Here is a 24188-nt window from a genome sequence, read left to right as displayed (position 1 = left end):
AAAAAATGTCAGATGAGCGCTTGGAATTTGAGTCAAACATCACTCTTATATGTTTGTGTTCCTGATCTATGCACTAACAGAAATCTCCCAATCCATTACTGGCAAATCACTCCGATATCCCAAGGTCTACAAATCTGGCTAAAGTGAGAAGGATGAAGGGGGCCTTAGAGTAGAGATAAATACAACAAGAAGTCACATTCAGAAAAGAAAAACATGTTTGATTTTTTGCCCTAGAATCTTTGATTATTACATCTTTTTCAGACTCTTTCTTGACTTGAAAAAAAAAAAGAATCATTACCTTTTTCAAGGTTGAGAGATACAGTATGCAGTAATACACTCATCATATCCAGCATTATGAATTTTCAGACATTCAACTTTTAATGATATACATGGTATATCATCTGTCACTGATACATATGATATTAAAGAAAATGGTTTATTGTGTGAGATAGTTTAATAACACCAGAGTTTTGTTATTAGTTTTTATCGATATCATTGCTGTTATGATAATGATGATGATGATGATGATGAATACTATGTATTGATGTATTTTGTTATATGTCAATCCTAAGTGCTACCTGTTTTGGCTGGCATGCTTCCATTGTCACGTTTGCCAGCCCAGACCAGTATGTAGCATTTTCTTTTCTTTCTTCGCTGTCCTTTGATATTTCCGTCCAAGTGTCAAGTTCAGTACAATATCTGCTAACATCACTATCTTCATTCACTTTACAAATGAACCAACAAATAGTGAATGGTTGCAACACAAAACTTGACTAATGGGTTTATTCAGTGATGACATCTTGTAGCCTTCGTGAAAGTAACCGCACAAAGAAAAACTTTAAATCAAATCCCTGTGGCCATGTGTTCCACCCTCCGTTCCCCCCCCCCCCCCATGCACATTGGGGACAATACATGAAAAAGACAAATCCACAAAATTTCCAGCAAAATTTTGACTATTCCATGGGTTTTATTTAGATAAATAGAAAGTATCAAATGGCATTGAACTTAATGCATTGTATTACAAAGTAAATGTAACATGGTTTAAATAGTGGAAATGTATGCTTATTCTTTACATTTATCAGTCAGTGGTTACTGATGCATATGTACATTATCAATTACAAGAAATATCTGTCTCTTAAGTGTAAATGATGGTTTTTTTTTTCACCCTCTGATAGATGCCTTGAGGCCAACAGAAATTTGTAAAATGATATGATGCAAATTAGCACACCTCCAAATGAAAGTCTGACAGTCTGCTTGCGAGTGGCAAGCCTTCAGGACATTTTACACTGGGACAGAATCTATTGACTTGTGTTATGCTGCTTTTGATCACTTCCTTCAGGGGCTTCTGTACACATGTACTTACATGATATAATTTGTCATTCCAATTAGCTCAATTTGTCACTCCAGCTAGGAGGAGGCTGTAATTTGTTTATTCCTCAGACATCAGTTGTTGTTGTTGTTTTTTTCTTAAAAAGAACAGTGTCTTGGTGGGTGGAAGGAAAAAAAAAGAAGAAAATAAGAGCTGAATTTGGGCTCAGCTTCATTATTTTTTTAATATGAAATGAGAAGCTTTTTATGATGCCTTTTTTAATACAGAGTATCTCTTTTCTGGTATCTTAAACTTTGCCAACACAGTAGTGATAGAAATTTCTCTCTCTTTCTCTCTCTCTCTCTCTGTCTTATTTAATACATTTGCAAGCACACAAATACTGCATAACACTGTAAGACAATACCAGTAGGGCTTGTAGAATACATTTTTGTTTTTATGCCTCCGCCACGAAGTGGTGCCGGAGGCATTATGTTTTCGGGTTGTCCGTCCGTCCGTCCGTCCGTCCGTCCGTCCGTCCGTCCGTCCGTCCGTCCGTCCGTCCGTCCGTCTTTCCGTCCGTCCGTCCGTCCGTCCTTCCGTCCGTCCATAATGAATTTTGTGGACAGGGTAACTACCAAATCCTTTTGAGGTATCCTAATGAAACTTGGCATGTATGTGTATTAGGGGGTGAAGTTGTGCCTATCAACTTTTGGGTGCACATGCTCAAGGTCAAAGGTCAAAAGGTCAAGGTCAAATGCTTAAAATTTTAGTATTTCCCCCATATCTATGCAATGCCTGAAGATATTTTCTTGAAACTTAGTGTATACATGTACTACCCAATGAAGATTCTCTGGTGAAAGTTTGGGGTCATGAGGTCAAAAGGTCAAAGGTCAAAAGGTCAAGTAAAATGTTCAAATTTCACTTTTTCTCTGTATCTTGGAAATTGTTCATGGTATCTTCATGGAACATAGTATATATGCATCTACTGACTGGCAGTGGTTATCTAGGGAAATTAGGGTTCATGGGGTCAAAGGTCAGGGGTCAAAGGTCAAGGGTAATACTTCAAAATTTTATTATTTTCCTTATACAACGTATTTATGCAATGCCAGCAGGATTTTTTGTTTTAAAACTTGATGTATGCATGTATAACCCAATAGGGATTCTCTGGGATTTTTTTTTTTGCCAAGAAGGTCAAAGGTCAAAAGGTCAAAGATCAAGTGAAAGTGCTGAACTTACTTCTTTCTCCATATCTCGGAAGTGGCTCAAGTTATCTTGAAACTTAGTACATGCTGAATTTATGTATGTTCTGCCTGACAGTGATTCTGTTATGAATCAAAGGCCAGATGAAAATGATAACAATTTACTGTTCAATACAGAAATTGCGCTTTTTCTCCATACCTTGAAAATTACTCAGTACATAAACTTATGAAATGGTCAAAGTCAAGTTAAAGTTCTTAAATCCCCAAATACATGCTCTCTTATTCATCCAATTAAACATAGGTCAAGGAAGGTAAACATTCAATACATTTGTGACAAACATGTCATTTTAATATTTTGCCAATTTTGTGAAAATGTAATCACACATTGTCCACATGTACTATAGACCTATTAGGAGAACCATGCATTATGGCGGAGGCATACCAGTCGCCATAGCGACATTTCTAGTTTCTTTAATAGGAGAGATTAAGGACAATTTTTCAAAAAGTGATCTAGTGCCACATTAAATTTCATGCTGCTTTTTACCAGGTATAGTAAGCCACACTTTTTAAAGTAGTGAATCTGTGAACCTGTTAGGAAATCAGTGAAATTGTTGAGATAAAGGCTTCAGATGATATTGGCTCAAAACTGTGTTAAAAGTCCTTACACAAAATTACAGAATAGGAGAAGAAGCTAATTCAGAGGCAAAATACAGATTATATACAGGTATAGTAAGCCTATTTTTTTGTGATAAATCTGTGAAAATGACAGGAAATTAGTGAAATTGATAGGATGTAGGCTTTGAATGATATTGGCTCGAAACTCTGTCAAACATTTTAACAAAAGATTACAGAAGAGAAAAGGAGCAAATAGGCAAAGTACAGATTGATTAGTACTCATTGTTTCCCTTTCCCTGTTACCTGGTGCATTGATGTAAACGGTGTAACTGCACATAATAAATGCAAAAATCAAAATCCTGGACGGACAACTGGGATACGATTCTAGCCTCTGGCGGGTTCATTTAGAGGTTATTATCATCCAGCCCTCATCTGCTTGGGCAATTGTCGAGTCATTAAGGCTCACTTTCTCTGCATCATTCACACCGCCGGATTACGTGTCAAGTTTGTCAATTGTCCAGTGGCAGAGTTGATAACATCTACATGAAGTTACCTCTCTGCTTTTATGACTCTTCCTGATTTCTGGTTGCTATGGGAACCGCATCTTTTTGGAGCTCCAGCCCCATGATTTCACAAGCATATTGTACCTGCTGCTCTGGAGCTGATAAATGGCCTGCCATGTGATATAATATGCCAGTATTTTCTCACATCATGTTGTATATTTCTCTGAGCTTTGGTCTGTTTTCTTCATAGTTCTAAGGACATTTAAATGATAGATAGGCCTACCTGTACAAGGTGTATGTATAACATAGAAAAAATAGAATGTGTATGTATTTGTTAAAGAGAACAAAACTGTGTAAAGTGGAACATACACCAGAATAATGATAATTATAATGAATAATGAATAACACTTATATAGTGCTTAATACTGACATTTCCAAGTGCATTAATCGGAAAAAAAAAATTGAAGTAAAATACGGGATTATGTACATATATAACAACAACAACAACAACAACAAAAATGAGGATTGAGTAGTAGATAAATTTTCAGCAATGATTTAAACTTATCAACACTTTCAGCGTCAGAATAAAGGATGATGTTGAGATATTATTAGTTTTTTTTTTTTGGCACAGGGACACTGAAAGAACTCCAACGTATGTTGAATGGATTCTGAGATTTATTTACTCAAAGTTTTCCTGGGGCGTCTTTTGCAATCAATGTAAGCACAAACATACACAACACAGACACAGACACGCAGACACACAGACAACCACATAGAGACATATGTATACAAATGCTGTGATGAATCTCACTCTACATTGCTGGGACGGAATTAGGAGTTGACCCACGCCATTAGAGCACAGATAAATGAGCGCCAAGAGATGGTGATATCTTCGTCCCCGTAATGCAGTTTGTTCGGCTTAACGACCCCAATTAATCTTGACTGAAGTATGGGACCATCGCTGCCTGATGTTGACACTGCTCTTGCCTCAGGGCAAGGGGGTGTGTATAATGCATACATGTGACTGGCCCATCATGTTATACTGCTAGCATCCCAAAAGATAAAGCCTAGAAAACTTGTGTGAATATACAGTTTACTCTGAAAAAAAAAAGGTGGAATTGGATATTTCTTTAAAAATGTATGATGGTGATATGATAAATGATATTCAATGACCTCTGCAAATAATTGCAAAGTCTAGAAGTCTATGAAATTTGAAACATTTTACTTTTCAGGATACATAGTACTAATGATGCCATTCTGAATAGACTCAAGTTATTATTAAAGAAAAAAAAACACAATATAACAACCTTAAAGTGAGGGATACAAAGCATAGATGGTATGCTCAGTTTATTTGATTGGATTGCAATCCAGTTCTCTGCAGTTACCACCTGCAGTGATCGCGTGGATGTATTTTCTATTACTGATATGAAATGCAAATCAATCTTGCAATCTGTGGAGCTTCTGCATGGAAATTGTGTGGAGTCCCTGCCCAGAAATTGCGTGGAGCCCAGGTGAGAATGAGCCAGGATGCAAGGTGACCGTGCATTGGGTGTGCTGTGCCATCAGCCAAATGGCCTCTGCATGATGTCTTTCCAGAGCTGCCAAGTCTCCCTGATTCTGCAGGAGTCTCCCTGAAAATGTCAAAATCTGTTCATGTCTGAATATTCTCGAGAATATCAAAATCTCCCTGATTTGGGAATTATTTTTTCGCCCATTGAAATGCATGGAACACACATATCTCCCTGATTACTGTGGAATCTACATGATTTGGATGTGGGAATGTTGGCAGACCTGTCTTTGCAAGAACCGTGCAATGCCACTTCCGTTGCATGATGCGTCTGCCAACTACAGTCGTATAATTTTTCAGATTTGTATAATTTCCCTCTAAATGGAATTGTAAAGGCCACAAACCCTGTGAAGGCCACAAACGCATCTCACAGCCTTCTCCTGCCTCCACACGGAGGCTGCAAGAGAAGGGGGTAGCGGTTCAGTAGACACATTGCAGGCCAGATGTGAATAAGGCATAATCAATCCTAGGGATTCATTCCCCATCATTAGATATATAATGCAAATTGAGACGTGATATATTCCGAGTGAAATGAAAGAAAGAAAGAAAAAAAACTTAACTCATGAATAATTCCAGCAGATTTGCTAGGAAGTTGACACTGCCGTGGCTTTTGCCTCCTTTTATTCCTCAACACGCCAGGTTTAATGAGTTGTCCTCCAATATGGCATTTTGGTCAGATTGAGTCCACGGATCCACTTTCCCCACGAGAGAGTTCAAAGTACAGATTTTCTTATCATTGGCAACCGGGGGAGTTGACTTACATCTGATTCCTTATCAAGCAAAGACAAGCAAATCAAGTGAGAAAAAGAAAACCCCCAAAATGATGGAAAACAGTAAATCTAAAAACAAGAAAAAAAAAATCCCTATATCGAAGAAAACACTTCTATAAAGGCTTCGACAACCATTCCAGATAGACGACGTTTCACAATGTGGAAGCTAATGTGTAGTGACAGCTGTGCTTTCGCATTATCACACCATGAAGATTTGCCGACGGAAGTGGTGATGGTTGAATGCAAGTGTGTATTATTAAAGTGCGCACTGTGATTTCTTCATGACTACTTTGTGCTTTATTTTGTGAACACAGTATAAAAAAACAACAGCAAGATGCAAACAGTGGGTTGCATTTTCAGCACTATGGAAAAGCACTGATTTATCCAAGTGTTCACAGCATATTAGGGATTTGCAACTTTGATTCTCTCTGAGGCCAACTTTATTTTGTGTGATAAAGTGTGCAAATGGTGTGTTCACACTTCAGTCAATGCCATGATATCATTCTTTTTCATCCTGTCTTCACATTGTGGAAAATTTCCACAGAAGTTTAGAAGCTTTGTTTTGAAATACAGAAGCTATGCGCTTGTATGTGGTTGGTAACATCACAAGACCTACTGAAACTTGCAGAGGCTAGATTTAAAGTAAACCTGAAACAATTATAGATTGCCAGCAAGATCGAATATTGGTCTTTTAAATTTTTTTCAGAAAGATCTTTCCTTTTATCCATATGAAGCTTGGCAGCATCAATCGTAAGGAATTTGTTGTTGCTTTTTTTACATTTTTTTTCTTTAGTTTTACAGCTTTGAAGTATGAGTAAAAGCAATGATATGTAACGGACGTTATAGAGCCATAGGTCTGGCTTTAGGTAAACTTCATTTCCCAAACCTTTTGATGCATCAAGTGTACATTGAAATGCCACTGAACTTGTCAACACAGTAGGCAATAGAGTTCATGCATTAGATTTAATTGAATGTTTTGGCTGAGTATGCAAAGATAGGAAATTTGATAATCTCTTAATGCTACATTTCTTGTCCATACAATTATAGCATAAGTCTATATTTTCAGAATTTCTTTTTGATTCCATAAATAAAGTTTATTTTCTCTCATTCAGGTACCGGTATTGTAAGGGATGATGAATGTCACACCTTTCTGACTTATGAATCAATTCACACTTTGAAATTTTTACTTTCAGGATCCTTCACCTGAATTTCATAATATACTCTGGCAACCTTTTACAATACGCCTGATTTTGTGATGTAAGGTCACATAGATTGATGTGCCTACTCTCACGGTGTTTACTTAATTGTACAGGGTATTGGAGGACAAAAATGGAGGTTACTCCTCATCTTAAAGAATTGTTTAGAGCAAGAACCATGTGATTCTGTCTTGCTGTGAATTAGTAATGGTGACTGTTCGAATCAAAACCGCCTTGTTCTCTTTTGCTTCTGTCTTCAGGTGGAGGTCCGCATCTTGGTGACAGAAAACGCCCTCAAGTTTTTTGACAAATCGACGCTGCCCTCGGGTGTCCGGATCTACCGTGATCAAGATGAATGGCAGGTATGTATCCCTCCCTAGTCAGTCCTTGTTATTTATACACTCCCTGATCACAGAGACGTGTGTCAAAAGATGGAGAAAAACTACACCAGAGTGATAACACTCAGATCAATGTTTTGACTTTAATACATTCTCTCTTTTCCAATAATGGACGATTTGCTGTAGAACAGATCAAGGATTACAGATTATAGAGTGTTAAGTAGTCTCATTCTCGTCAACTTTTTTTTTTTTCAATTTAATGGGTAGCTTGTGTGTCTTGTGTGAGTGTGTTTGTTTATTTACTTGTTCCATAGTATTATTTCATTTCATTTCATTTCATTAATCTTATTGTCCATAAAATGGAAAGTCTTTATGATTCAAGCAGCATACATAAATACACATACATGAAGCACACATTTCAAAATAAAACAGAAGATAACAACACACATGTCATTAATTCATATATAAATAACACAGAAAAAACTTAACACTCAATAACAAAGAACACATCCACAACATCAAATATTGCACCTGTTCTTCTATACCTAATCTAAATAACTTTTTAAAACCCAAGTGTTATGAAATAACAACAGTTGCAAAATACAATGAAGTAAACAAAAAATGAGGCTGATAAAGCACATACATTGTACCAAAAAAGATATTGACATCTCATCCTATGAAAATCTTGAACATTGACAGCACTATCAATAAAAACTTACTACCTGGAATCAAACTCCCCATGAATCTCAATAACAAATTTGAATAAAATCCGACAGAGAATGTGGCCGATACAGCACACACAAGAATGTGATAGATACAGCACACACAAGAATGTGACTGATAAAGTACACAAGAATGTGGCTTGGCATCCAAGTCAGGAGAGTTATATCTCTTCTTTGCTCACACTACAATAACTATTTCATTATCACATTTATACACATATACAATAAACAATTCTAATGCACATACATGTATCAACATACGGTGTAGACATAAACACATGTGTCTGTCTATGTATTTGTAATGACAAACATTTGCACAGTGCATATAAGATACTCCAGTACATGAAGAGTCAAATGAGATTGGTAAGGCATACATGTATGTTTGATTTTAATGGGGTCCTGTCAATAATTATCGCTTGATATCCCAGATGTGGAACAAGTTGTCTGATCCTGTGCTGCACATCGAGCTGAGACGCTGGGCGGACCTGATGGTCATCGCACCCCTGGATGCCAACACCCTGGGGAAAGTGTCTAGTGGCATTTGTGATAACCTCTTGGTAGGTCCTTTATCATACCATTTCATACAGCCCTGTCTGGATTCATTGTCCCTCTCTATGGAACATAGAGTACCTTTAGAGTGCTAGAGTATGTATGGCTAAAATCATGAATTGCTGTGGAATATGATTTACAGCTTATTACACCATTCACAAACAATATTGTCCCAAGCAAATATGGGCATGAAAAGTTCACCAGAGTTAACACCAAAAAATAAGATATGGTAAAGTTTTTATAACTATCTGTAGTCATTTATTGATGTCATCACTGTAGTTATACAAAACAGTGCTAAAATTACACACAACATCCCCTAGTACTACAACTATTTAGGATAATGTCTGCCAGATAGTGTAATCTTAATTTCATTTCATTTATTGGTTCATGGAAATTTTTCTTGAACACACATTCACAAAGAAGAAAATGTGTATACAAAATATTATAATACTATAAAGTGTGCCCTACATTTCTGTGATACAAATCATTATAAAATAGTACAGGCTCATCATAATTAATCAGCAATGATGTTACAGGGTTTACACAAAAAGCAAAACTCGAAAGCACATGACAACCCTGGGGGCAAAAAATCTGTAACCTATCTACTTTTGTAAACAAAAGGCACAGTTACATGTGCATTAAGGGTTTGGGATGGAACAAGGAGGGGGGGGGATTGCTTGTTCATTAAGAGTTGTTTGAAATCTTTATGTTATTAAAGTTTTGGCATCATTGAGCGTATAAGAGGTAATCATTATTACTCAATATACAATACAAAAAAAAAAAGGTGAAAGAGAATGTTTTATTCAGTTAATTCATTCTATATTTTACACAGGATTATGAGGATGAAATATTTCCCTTTCATTCTGATTAGCGTTAGGCATTCGAAAGATGTGAATGCACAGGATTTGGGCCAGGCTGCAATACAAAACCAAAGCAGAAACACTGATAATGACAATAATGACATAAGAGTATAGTACTGATAATGATATTACCCCGTTGAGGACAAACTGATTTTGCTACAACACACATTTCCCATCCAGACACTTGCCCGAGTATACTCGGGACTCGTCCTCAATGGGTTAACAAGAAGAATAAGAATTACAATGATGAAATAAGAAAGGGGTAGCCAGCAAGACTGTGTGAAAGGGTGATACTTAACCCAGTAGATACTAGTGCTATAGCTAAAGCTTGGCCTCCATGGCATTTCCCCGGGCACAGCTATTAATGTACGCTGATGTGATATTTTTATTTCCCTCTCTTGCACCCTAGTTTTTCTCCCCCTCAAATCTTGGATGTTTGTTTTCAAAACAGGACAGCACCAGCCACCCACTACCATATTAGTCATGATTGATCGAAAGTGTAGTAATGCTCATGGATGCATCTGAGGATATTGTATTTCAATGATCCTTTGTGATTGAAAAAAAAAGTAGTTAAAGGTCGTGATTGTGCCCTCTTTTCCACCCCCACAGTATTTCCATTGTAAAGTAATATCCACCTTGGAATGTTTTCTATACAAAAGTATTTGTAGTAATCCATGCAATGGTTAAATACATTGAGAATAAAAGCTTAACCCGTTGAGGACGAGTCCTGAGTATAATCGAGCAAGGGTTGATGGGAAATGCGTGTTGTAGCAAAATTAGCCCATCCTTAACGGGTTAAGATCTTAACCAGCATGATATATGCATGCGTCACAGTGCCTTTTTGGTATGCGTATACTATTGAAAGTTCATCATTTATCATTGATTTTATATTCTCGAGTTGTCTGGAATATTGATCCAGACTCCTAGAAGTCTTCAATATTGAGATGAAACAACGAATGTTAAATTCAAGATATAAGTATGGATACTCTTAGAACTCTCTCAGCCAAACTTGAAGGCATTTTTTTAGCCAGAATTCTGTGGTCATGCTATTCTCGGACCACACAATTTAGCAGGAATTGCAAGGTATGCATCAAAAGAGAGCCGCGACCTTTACAATACCTGATTCTTTCATCTCTCCCTCTTGTTAGGAGACTACCCCTCAAGAATGCTTGTTGAGTGTATTCATAGATCACTTGATATGCCGTACTGCTTCTCATCATTTTTAGATTCCCATGAATGTCATGTTTGAGTAAATGCTCAGATGCTGATTGAACATATTTCTGCCAGGGTTAATGTATTGGACCGCATCCCTTGGATTGTTCTGGTTTCTGTTCTATTCGCAGGAAGAGAGATAGAGTGAGAGATGGGGGATGGGGGTTGGAGAAGATATGAATCGCCCAAATTTGATTTTCGCTGGGCACCTGACCAAACATGCGTGGATACAATGCATGGAAGCTTACTGGATAACTCTATTGCCTGAAAGACTTAAGGCTGGGCTTAGATGATGTAAATGTATGATTGCAGATTACCCCCCCCCCTCCCCCATCCCCAATTGCTCCAGGCAGGTTCTCTGATTCAGTCCCAAGAGATAAATTAGTTGTTGCCATGGCATTCACCTCCACCTTGTCATCAGTTACTGTCAGCATCAACAGCAAAACCAACAACAACAAAATACTTCCTGTTTGGTTCATTTTCTGTTTAATACTCTATCTTGTTTAAAAAGATGTCAAAGAAGGAACATGAAGAATGAATGTACAGTTGTATGGCAGCTTCAATTTTAATTCTTTGGAATATTTATGAAATTTGTAATGTTTTAATCCTCACTTTTTGCACAGCATCACCAAGGATGATATACACTCAGCAAAAAAAGAAAGTAAACGCTTTTTCAAGTTTAGATTTCTCATAGAATATATGGCTGAAAGCTAATGTATTATATATCATATTGAAGGTAATTTAATTGGCTATCAACCTGGTAGGTCAACAAAATAGAAAACTTTACGCATGAGTGAACACCATTGTTTTTCTCTTCCAAGGCACAAAAGTAAAAATTGCAAAACTGAACCAATTGTAATTCATGCGTATGTGCTCTTCCATGGAACAATAAGAACAAACAACAAATTTCACACAAAAAGAAACATGATTTAAGTTGCAAAAATAAACCTTTGATCGCTGTGATATTTCTAAAGCCCAAAAGATCGATGAAGGCTAAAAATAATGGAGGAAAATAAAGCATCTTTCGTCAAATCTAGATTTAAATGAAATAAGAGAAGTAAAAATTAACAAAAATGGTAGGAATTTGAGCTTTTTTTTCAAATTAAGAAATTGTAAATAATGTTTGGTTCTTGAAATTTTCACATGGACTCTTAAATCACTAGAATAAAAGAAATAAATGAAGAAATTCAGCTTATTTAATCATCTTTATGCTTATCATTCCCTGTGTCATTTGAAGTTTGACTTGACAGAAAATCCTTATTTTTCCCCTTTATTTTCCCACTTTGTTTTTCCACTTTGTTTTTCTTACAGGTTATAAAGAGATAAAGAGAACAAAATTTTATTTTTCCTATTTCATTCATGTCTCTCATTTTGTAAAACTGGTCTTTTGTTGTCAATGTTATCGTGAAGGGCATTTGCAAATGAAAGAGAACATGTCAATTTTTGCAATTTTTGATTTTGTACTTTGGAGGACAAAAACGAATTTGCTCACTCATGCGTAAAATTTTCTTTTTAATTAACCTATTAGCTTAATAGCCAATTTAATTACCTTTAACATGGTATATAATACATTGATTTTCCTATAAATCTTCTATGAAAAATATGACTTCGAAAAAGTTTTTACTTTCTTTTTTTGCTGAGTGTATTTGCTTTTAACCCGCTGAGGATGGGCTAATTTTGCCACAACAGTCATTTCCCACAGACGCCTGCTTGGAACTCATTCTCAACGGGTTGATATACAAATAGTGAATGGTCACGAGTGCAATGGTACGAGATTTCGCACGAGGTGAAAGATAGAGGCGCTCTATTCAACGAGGCGAAGCCGAGTTGAATAGTGCGCCTCATCTTTCACCGAGTGCGAAATCTCGTTCCATTGCACGAGTAAAGACCATACACTATTTGATTTATACAACGTCCAAGTAGATCTTTTTGGTCTAAGTAGGCCTAGAAGTCTATATATGTATGAAAAATATAGCCATACTTACATGTGGATCCACTGCGATTCTCTTTCTGGCTTGTGCAATCAGTGTAGATACAGGTCACAGCTATACTAGCGCTCATATACACGTACACTAGCACTACATAGGCCTACGTACGCGCATGCATGTACCGCACAAGTACACTGCGCTAGCTGCATTCGATCCTCAATATGCAACACACAGTACACGCAGTACCGTACAATTTCTCGAACCGTGGAATAGAACGAAAAAAACGAACCAAGTTGCACGCAAAAATAGAACCAAAATTGCACGGCGCGTTGAATGGAGTACTTATTGAATATCACGTCACCAACAATCCTCCAATCAAATTACAAGGATCTACTTGCACGTTGTATAAAGCTGAATATGTTGCAAAGTGTCATAAAGTGAACCCTGCCTGTGCCCGGGTATCCCAATATAAATGTGTGCAACATTATAGGGTTTTCTGAGCCAGTCAGCACTCAAAGCATGTAGAAGGTTCCCAAAAGTTATGACGGGTTAGCTTTATGATATTAAACTATGAAACAGATGAATGTGCTGTAAATTTCATCACATGTATGCTACAGTCAGCTACACTGTATCTGTTCACAATTTAACCTCAATATTCTACCTGTTCTTCGTGTTTTGTTTTGGGTGGGGTTTTTTTTGTGGGTTTTTTTTTGGGGGGGAGGACATTTTTTTAATCCAGCTTATATACACAAATTTCCTTTTCATGAAGTTATTTCTGCTTCTGTATCATGTTGATGAGTCATTAATAAAATGAAATTTAACAGTCATTTATTAAATATCTTGATTATAGTATTACAGTTGAACCTCTCTTATCTGGCCCCCCTTTATCCGGATCTCTCTATTATACAGACGCAATCTCGCCGTGATTTTTTTAAAAATAATTACGGGAGGAAAGGGGGATTCCCAACTCCATGAGAACTCCCACACAAACACACATGGATTACATATACTTGATACATTTCTTAATAATTATTTAGGTAAATCATCCCAAGAATTTATAAAAGAAAATGATTTCATTCTTGCAAACACGAACCTCTATTTTGGGGTCTGTTACTGAGTGTAACAATGAAAAGGTTGCAGTATACACATTACTGCATGTGGTACTACAATGGGCTACATCAGTACATGTGTATGTATATGTACATGTATAAAGCATTGAGTCTCCCGTATACGGCCAAATCCCTTATCCGGATGAGCCTCGGTCCCGACTTGTCCGGATATGAGAGGTTCAACTGTACATTCAGAGGGTTGAGACTCAATCATAGATACTGGTATCTGTGTCCTTCTTCTTCTTTCCATTTTATCTTTCTTTCTCTCTGCATTCACCCAGCTGTTCTTTCATCTCTATAGAACTACTGACCATCAGCTAGCCTGTCCTCACCAGAACAGTACAATGTACTCTGTGCTTATCTTTGTACCAAGTCCATATAACAAGGAGCGATAGAAATGAGGGTAACTCACACCTTTAGGCCTCACGCTCCTTTTCCAGGCTCCCATAGAAACCTGTGTTAAGTGCAGCATATTCCATAAATCATAAAAAATCAATCGAATCATAGATTTTTTTTAAATTGAAGCAGATGAAGGGAAATTTTCTCTGCTTTCAAGCAAACAACATATTTTGGGATGTTTTCCAGCTCTAAAAAAAGTTAAGAGCCTCCATACGAGACTATTCATCCAGTCACTCTCAAAAACAATAAAAATAGCAAATTACCTCATATATCAATAAAAATTCATTAGAAATACAAAAAACCCTGATTCATTCAACTTCTTCATAGCCTGCAGAAGCTCTTGTCCTCAAGCAATGTCAAACACTACCAAAGGTTGCAATTTTCCACTTGACTGATTTTTAGTTATTTTTTTTGTAAAAAAAAACATTACCTCATCTTTGGACTGCTTTCCCTGTAGGCAATGCGCGAGTTGAATTAGGAGCGTGAGGCCTATATGCCAGAGGACAAGAGATGGCGCTATTGCATTGTCATGCATGTACTGCTTAACCATGACTGCCACTGCCATTTATACATCATGCCATTCCAATGAAAGCCCTTCCTCACCACCATAGCATGACAACATTAGTGTCCCTGCTTTTGTTGTTGTTTAATGACGGTCATTAGTGAGGATTGTAATTTTTTTCTTCTTTATGATAGTGATATGTTTATGGAAATAATATGATCAAGGTCAACTTTCCTTCAGAAACATGACTACATAAATTTTGATGGTGATGATTGTTGCCTCAATTTTATTCACTCTGCATGATAGGGTGGCATAATTTACTCTTTTAATGAAACTGTATGAGTGCGTTATCTATTTAGCTAAATCTCATAGAATCTCTAGTCATACAAAAGCCTTTGGCTGGGACTGTTTTATATTTCACCAGTGTATGCTTGGACTTCTCTGAATCACAGTTACCTTTGTAAGAGCGTGGGTGTATGTTGTCATCCCATTTTAACCCCTTAAAGATGTGTCTTGAGTATACTTGGGCAGGTGTCTGTGGAAAATGCGTGCTGTAGCAAAATCAGCCCGTCCTCAACGGGTTAATATCAATGATATCAGCCTTGTTAGAATCTATCAATTTTTACCAGACCTTTCATTTTTAATGGAGAGATATGGTTTTCTCTTCAATTTTTGCTTAGATAGAGATCACACAAGCCCTCTTTAGCCATTATTTTAGATGTTTTTTTTCTTTTCACTCCACTTTTGAGACATATTGAGTTTTGAGATTACTGAGTGTAACCTAAAGTTTTTGATTGCTTTACTAGATTTTATCACACATAGTAATTGAGCACAATGTCTCCCATAATATGCACAGAGAAAATTAATCTGCTGTACCTTGTATTTAAAAGAGTAGTTGTATTCCCAAAAGTTAAATTTCTCATGTTAGATTCAATCCGTGTATACACTATATCACACTTAACCTGTCTATTCCCAATGGGTTATGTGTTCTGCCATGGTCTGTGAATGAGCCACAGTGAGTCGCTTTGTGAGGGTGATGTTTTGAGAGAGGAAAGTGTTTAATTTTACTGCTGCTATTGTTTTCTTTGTGTCAAAATGGCAGACCTGCGTGGTGCGGGCGTGGGATGTGAGCCGCCCCCTGCTGTTCTGTCCCGCCATGAACACCCACATGTGGCAGCATCCCATCACGGCCCGACAGGTTGCGAAGCTGTCGTCATGGGGATACACAGAGATTCCCTGCATTGAGAAACTCCTCGCCTGTGGTGATAAAGGTTAGTGTGTGTCAGCAATCATCTCTGGTCTTCATACATGTGTTTAAAGGAATGGTACAGTTTCGGTTGAGATAGGGGTTTTGGTTTCTCATGTTTTTTGACGATGGTTTTTTTAGATAATGAGAAATCTTTTATGAAATATAAAAGAGCATACAATTCTAAGAGGAACTGCAAGTTTATTAGATGAAAAAAATCAGTTTTGAAATGGCTGAGATATCCAAAACAATGTGATCGTACAGTAGAACCCATCTTTTATTAGGGTCACTCTGTTTTATAGTTATTTCTTTTAGATATCTCAGCGAATTGAAATCCAATTTTTATCAAATAACTTTGAATTCTGTCTGGAATTGTATGCTCTTTAACATTTCATAAAATGGTTTCCATTATAGTATCTTGCAAAAAATTAAAAGATGAATCCTCATCTCAACCAATACTGTAACATCCCTTTAAAGTGTTTAGAAAGCAGTGAAATGACATTTTCTCCTATCACAATCTGCTCTCACTGGTCTTATTTTCTCCCAGGACTTTGGGTTAGCTTTAGGGTTGTGTTAAGGATTCGGTTTAGTTTCATATGAGGATTAGGATTAGGCTTAGGTTTATATTTGTGGGTAAAATGTTTTGCATAGTATGCAGATATTTCATAGGAGCACTTGTCACAGGAGCAAATGTCATGGAACCTTAGAAAGCAACTGGTATGTTAACTGTTATCAGAAGCTTTGCTATTTTTGTTTTCTTAATTGCATCAAGATAAAAGTGACACATGTGTGGAGGAATAGTTAAAGGGAAAGATAGCAAAAACTATATGTTGATTCATCCATGCAAATGCAGAAAGATTAGTGGATCACTGGAAAGTTTCACTGAGATCCGTTTCAAAAAATTTGAATAACTGTAAAGTTTGGTTTATATCACATGTCATGTCATGGCAGTTGAACGAAGGAAAATACCACGGGATTAGAATCAGGTGAAATATTATGCCCTTGCCTGTGGGACAGACCAGCATACATTTACATCACTTTCACAAGAGGCCATTGAATCCAACAAGGAGGAGAATAAAATAAAAAGGTACAGTGTGCCACTTCAGCTTTTAGCCTTGAATGTTCACGTGCCTTAGTATCCTTGCACTTGGCAAAAAAATAATGTGTAAAACAATCCTACTTGATATAACACAACCTTAAGCATCTGGTCGAATAGCGGTGCCGGTTGGCTGCACGAACACACCTTGCCATTATTTGATATTGGATGGCATCTGTTGGGGGCATTTCTGTGAGTGCCATGTTGTATTTCAACATTTTGACTGTGTGCTGCAAAGACCTTTGAGCTGCTTATGGAGGTAGTTTGATTGCTTCATGTTAAAGGCATAATTTACCATTCGCAGATGAAACAAAAACCCAGCATTTGTGCTTTAAAATAGTTCTAAAATATGAGTTAGGGATAGAAATGATCACTGTAAAAATTTGAATCAATAAAATTGATGCTAAGTATTGCTAAATATACAAAATATGAACAATAGTTATAATGAAAATGCTTCCAGACTAAACCATCTACAGTTACGGTCTATTGTGAAAAATACTGATATCTCCTTATATTTCAGGCGTCATTGCAAAAATTTCATATGTTAGGATGTTTTGTGGTACAACAGGCCTATGCATATGCATTAAATGTGATATCTTGGACATTTTTTAAATCACTGGTCCCAAAGGTAACCAGGACCTTTAAGAGAGTCTAATAAGCCCCAATGATAATTTTAGCACCCTTGCAAAATTTCCCCCTCCTGTTCTGTATCATAATGTGTTATTATTTCCCAACTTTGTCATAAACAATCTTTTTACATACACATCGTCAACAAAAAAGGATTTGTCTTCTGTCAAAGTCTTCTTTTGTTGTTAATGCAGACAAAAGCATCAAAATCAAAGTATGCATAAACAATGAATGAAGAAACTTCTATTTCACCGAGGTCATGTCCTGTTCACGTTGTTGATGGTATGAAATGACCAACTTGTTGATCAGAAAGATTAAAGATACCCTACTCATTCTTGTGTTGTTTCCTTTCATTTGAAGGAGTGAAAAAGACGAGATGTGTATCCCCTTTCTTCACATTCTCACTTTTCCTTTATAGTGAAGTGACATGTTTTCTTCTAATTTGTGCCATAAATGAATGAACAACATTACACTTTAAATGTGGCAAAGAACTGGAATCTTTTGCTGTCTCTTTCATATTTTTTCTGCTTCTTTCTCAGTCTGCACTTTCATTCCTACTATTTCACACTAATTTTCCATGTGCATAGAATAAATGTTCTTAATAGCATTTGCCATCATGTCTTGAGCATAATCCTGTATTTGTTTGGTACATCATTCTGTATTGTATTTCTTCTCTCTATTCTCTCTCAATTTCTTTGCCATTCAGGTTTTGGAGCCATGGCTGAGGTTTCAACAATTGTTGACGGAGTAAAGGAAGCCCTCACATGACGCTGGCCATACATTTCTACCTCAGTGATGCTTCATTGTAATGTCCCTTCAATGGCATTCATGTGTATTTGAACAGTTGTACATCAATGAATGACCTAGGGTCATGTTGCTGTTTTTGTGTTACCCAGTGCCACTGTCTTCAGAGTCTTCTTTAACCCGTTGAGGACTAGCTTATTTTGCTACAACACACATTTTCCATAGACACCTGCTCGAGTATACTTGGGACTCGTCCTCAACGGGTTAATACAGATGTCTCCAATGAATGATTAACATAACCCCAAAATAATTGGAGATGTAGAAGGAGGAAACACAATTTTGCAGTTATGAGGTCATTATAATGACTCTGTGTGAATGTCTGGGTTCATTCCCCAGTTTTTGTCCACTTTCAGATGTGTTTTCATGGTGGCACCAGTACTAGTGTAAGGCAAGTCACAATGATACTAAAAATATTCCATAGAATCTGATGATTTTCCTATCCCCCCTGTTTTTAGGGTGCTAAACACAAATCTGCTTGTTGCCACATGTAGAAATCCTGTCTTCAGCCGTGGTAATAATTATCATTCCTATTCTACAGTATTAAGATGTGATTATGTATAGTGAATAAATGTATAGATTTAGAGTTACCAGTTCATTAGCAATCAAAATCCTATTCTCTTTCAGGGTCATGGGAATGTTGACTTTCTGGAATCTAGCACATTTATAATGAAACAGTATAAAAAACATGAGAGAAGTGTTTGAGTATGTCTATTTCATGTTTGCCATGAAAACTCATTTTCTCTGTTTCATGGTGGTTGCTATGGCAGTCACTGTGTAGAAATTGCTGTTTAATATATTATTTTTTGTGTCGAAACAACATAAATAACTAAGATCACAAGTAAATGATTGGGCAATCAATGCGCCAATCTAACTGTTTACAATCTGTGTCTATGCTTTTAACCCACTGAGGACGAGCTGATTTTGCTATAATACTGATTTTCCATAGACACCTGCCTGAGTATACTCTTGACTAGTCTTCAACGGGTTAAGGTTACAGCTGTACCTAATAGGACAGTTGCTGTGGAAACATCATGGTGGGATTTTTTAAGTAGATATACACTTGTACTCAGTTTACAAAATCCATACAAACTGACTGTGCCGATTTAGTTAAATGTAACTCATTCTCTCTGACACGATGTCTTCCAATATGTTTCTTTTTAACCTAGTTAACTTTACAATCGTAATCAGTCTGTTTGCTGTTAAACTGACAATAGGTAAAAGTTTCAGTGATGTTGCCATGGTAGCATATCAATTAATCAATGAAATCCTTTAAAAAAAGAAAAAAATGTGTGCTTGTGCAAAATTCACCAACTTAAAAGCATTCTGTGACTTACAATGTATATACACTGTAAGTGCCAACATTTTCTTCTTTCAAGCAGCATGTTGGATTGCAATCAAAATCTCAGTTATCCAAAATCTTGTTGCACTCAAAATTAACACATGCCATGGCAGTACCTGAACTCTCAAAAAATACTATGTGTTTGGAATGAAATATCACATAAAATAAACTGGTAGCGTCTTAAAATCTTTATTTCAAGCCAGAGGTTTGATATCTGTGCAAATTCTGATTATTCAGTGTCCTATTTCATTGCAGAACTTTTCAATTGCTCATATGGCAGAAACATTGGTATTATAGTTTGAGGAAAAACAAAACCATGATGTAAAAGTTCAAGGACATGGGTCTATTACCCTTTACAAAATATATTTTTCCACCTCCACCGAAAAATTTCAGCAGAGGAAGATGAAAGTACATGTGTGAACTTCTGCTCTTGTTTCAAGAATGAGATTGTGAGCCAAATACATTGCAATATTGATAGAAGTACATCTTCATTTTCTTCAAGTACCCCCAAATATACAAGATATTAATGTCTTTAAACCTAAAGCAACATTTACAGTATATTTTGAATCTTCAGGTTGCCATTTGAAAGTGATGAGCACTCACGTGAAAGCTCTACTCAGTTCATGTTGGTGAAATTTGCTGGAGATTAATATTGTAAACTTTGCATCCTCTCAATCTGTGTATTAAATATACATTTATATGAACAAATTTTTAATTTTAATATTAAAATGAATGTGACAGATATAGCAATGATATGCATGCAAGATTTATGATGTAAATTTGAGGGTACCAAGCTCGTGCCTGGCTCCGTTCCTGCATCACCCCTCTCAATGATATGTGGCCTTCTATTAAATTTTTGTGACAAGTATTTGCAGGAATAAAACAAGATGTAAATGACTGTGATCTGTGATACCTGGCTGTGATACATCCCTCGAACACCATATCATACTATGAAAACTATGGGGGAAAAAAAGAAACAAACAAACACTGAAGTTTAATATAGGTTTTGCCGCCCAATGTCATCAGATTTGCATGAGAATTAATGACAAGGCGTTCAAATTCAAGGGATTTTTGTCACTGCTCTACTCTCACAGTTCATTGTAATTCTTTGAGTATGCAATTTCATTTCATGTCATTCCTTTTAGATTTTATTTCATTCAATTTAGAGAGAAATTCATTCAATTTAACAGCTCGAAGTTGGCATTCAATTTCGCGCCAGCTGGATAGATGTTCAGATTCGCACCAAATACCTGTTTCAATTTCATCTATAGGCACACAACTTCGACCTTTGAACGTTCAAATTCAATTAGCATAACCAAGTCCTGTAATTCTATGCAATTCTTACAAATATTCTTACGTTGATGAATGGCAAATTCATCAATGTTCAGTGTTATCATTTCAATTTCAACATCTCTTTTTCATGTTTTTTTTTTTTATTCGGCTAGTTTAACTTTATTTCCCCATCAAAATGGGTATTACATTATTTTACAGAATGGTTAAACTCTGACTTTGCTAACATAATGAGAGATCACATGAGAACATTGATATGTCAGGTGTGATTAGAGTGGTATTACAGATTTTGTTTTCAGTCACGTTTGAGGCTTGAAATGTGTGTGAGATACATTGCATTGGGATATTCTTTCTTTTACATAATTCATAATTTCAATGTTCAGTCTCTCAGTCTCTTCAGCCGTCAATCTGTTGATGCGCCAGGCACCTTGGCATGTACGTCTGAGAGTGGTTGTACCATTATTCAAACTGATGGAGAATATACAAAGAACATGAGCAGTAACAAAAAACACTGCCCAGATGCTGTAAATCTTTGCCTATTCATTAATTTGAATTCCTTAATGTTCATCACAGCTGTGCTGGTGCGAATTTGAATGCATTTCATGTGCATTTTTAATTTGAACGCACTGTTTACATGTTTATGTGACAAAATCAGGAATTCGAATGCTGATGAAATTAAATTGAATAACCTACTTTGCTTTTTGAATGTTGATCTCGCAGATCATTCAAATTTGCTTGAAAATGATTGCTCGCATCATTACATCGAATGCAAATCTGATGAAATTGGGCGGAAAAAACCTATAGTATGTATGCTAGCTTCATAGCCAATAAGATACTTTATAACAAAATATACCATCTTCTATAAAGACTTGTATGTATAGCTCATTGATACTGATTTGTGTATTATACAGAACACCCAGAAAAACTGGATTTCAGTTGTAATTTGCTAATCATAACTTATATTATGATGAATTATGCAGAGAGTTTTCTATATTACTGAATAAAATCCTACCTTTGTAAATGTATATTCTTCTTTGTACACAAATCAGTGAAAGTGAGCTATAATTTAAGTCTGTGAATAGTAGAAATCATGCATAAGATTGTGTGTACCCTTCCATCTACAGCATGTCACTATTCTATCTTGTTTTTTTCTTACGTGTATCTTTCCACCAGACCACAGTCAATGAGTCCTGAAGGGGAGTAAAGATGAAGAAAAACAAAAACAAAAAACAAATAAAAATGAAATTGAATAACAGCTCCATTGCGTGAATATCTGTTTCTTTCTTGAATGAAACAAAAAATGAAGGAGAGTAAATGGACACATTATTTCCGTTTGAAATAAAACCCGAGCAGCAAGAGGTTTGTAGTACTTTGTACCTTGTCATTTATAAGATTATCGAATCTGATTTTTATACCATCAATGCCACAACCTGTACTCTACTCTTCTCTGGCTGTGTGTGTCCCCGCTAAGCACACTGGAGTAGTTTGTTGTGGTAATCCGAGCCCCAGGTACAAGGGCAACGCACTCAACTTTTGCTTGCAAGTAGTCTCTCGGTCCCTCTCCCATTCTTTCAGACACGATTGACCAAATATCGCGTATGCCTGTATAATTGTGTGTGTGTGTGTGTGCGTGTGTTTGTTTGTGTGATACACAATGTATACTGTATATATATCTATATATTTATATACAAACATGTTGAGAATTCACGTATTGGCTCCACGAAGAAATGATGAAATAAACTGGTAATGCATTTTTGCCAATAAAGAATGAGTTTTTATTCAACTCAAATTTTCAGCGGCCTCCGCCTTCCTCAGGAGTTGACTCCTGAAGAAGGCGGAGGCCGCTGAAAATTTGAGTCGAATAAACTCATTCTTTATTGGCAAAAAATGCATTACCAGTTTATTTCATCATTATATATCTCTTTCTATCTATCTATATATGTATGTATATATATATATATATATATATATATATATATATATATATATATATATGAAGAGTTTGTTCGCAAAAACCGATAAGTCCATTTTTGAAGATTTTCAAGTACGGTCTCTATCATAAAGTACAAAATAATACCTTTTAAATTATATATTGGTCACTACATATAAAGGTACATTTTTGAAGTTATGGTCAAAAGAAGCAAAAAATTTCTTATTATTCTCTTTATTTTTCTTATCCTTTTATCGCAAATATCTCCATTTGGCAAATATGGACTTACCGGTTTTTGCGAACAAACTCTTCATATATATATATATATATATATATATATACATACATATTTGTATATGTACACTGTATGTATATTATGTGACCGTGCATCACAAAACGAACAAAAAGTCGCACACACTGATTTTGTGTGAGGACTGAAAATAAGTGAAATGGGTCAACCTAACCGCTCTTGACTTTTTTCATATTTTCTGAAAGAACAAGTCTTCTTTAACATTATGCTGAAATTTGGGATCATAAAACGGGCAGGAAAGTGTGTTTTTTAGCAGTTTATTTCGAACATTTTTGGTAGAATAGTGTGATAAGGTGTGTCTTTAGAATCCCCTTTTCATTTCTGAAAAACCTTGAACACACTCTTCACTTTCAACTCTAATAACTTTTGAAAGAGTAATGCTACTGCTTTGAAGGTTGGCATTAATTATCTACAGAATGTGTTAATGAGGCATGCTCAATTTCAATTTAATCTAATTTTCCCTTCATTGTTGTTACTCTGGTAGTCTACTTCCTGTTTTTTGTCCCATTCATCGCACAGCCAGCACGGCTTGGTAACGATTAAGCGCTTGAATAGACAATGTACTTCAGAGCCTCTTTTCTCAGTTCACACTTTTCCTGAGTTTGTTCTTTCTTTCCAATATTTAGCTAGGTTAGGAGAGTCCTTTGATTTGAGTTATACATCATTTTAAAGCTTAAAGTCTGCTCTTTCAGAATATGCTCTTAACTTAAAATGCATGTCTGGCGACTTTGTTTTGTGGTGCAGGGTCATATACATATATATATATAT

General features: G+C 36.2%; 1 protein-coding gene across 1 annotated transcript in view; it reads left to right on the top strand.

Annotated features, from left to right (window-relative positions):
* The window catches only part of LOC139739409 (phosphopantothenoylcysteine decarboxylase-like), a 62311-nt gene extending 43500 nt beyond the window's left edge, over positions 1 to 18811 (top strand). Inside the window, exons 3-6 of the mRNA XM_071650027.1 lie at positions 7420 to 7521; positions 8648 to 8776; positions 15881 to 16049; positions 18454 to 18811. Coding sequence (XP_071506128.1) covers positions 7420 to 7521; positions 8648 to 8776; positions 15881 to 16049; positions 18454 to 18515 — 462 coding nt within the window. The 3' untranslated portion in view covers positions 18516 to 18811. The remainder of the gene's footprint in view (positions 1 to 7419; positions 7522 to 8647; positions 8777 to 15880; positions 16050 to 18453) is intronic.
* The last annotated feature ends 5377 nt before the right edge of the window (positions 18812 to 24188 follow it).

The sequence above is a fragment of the Diadema antillarum genome, unplaced genomic scaffold (genome assembly GCF_040938485.1).
Source record: "Diadema antillarum isolate AM-2024a unplaced genomic scaffold, OU_Dant_1.0 seq00000798_RagTag, whole genome shotgun sequence".
In the NCBI taxonomy this organism is placed as follows: Eukaryota; Metazoa; Echinodermata; class Echinoidea; order Diadematoida; family Diadematidae; genus Diadema; species Diadema antillarum.
Note: the sequence above shows the minus strand (reverse complement) of the source record. Positions and strands in the feature narration are given on the sequence as shown.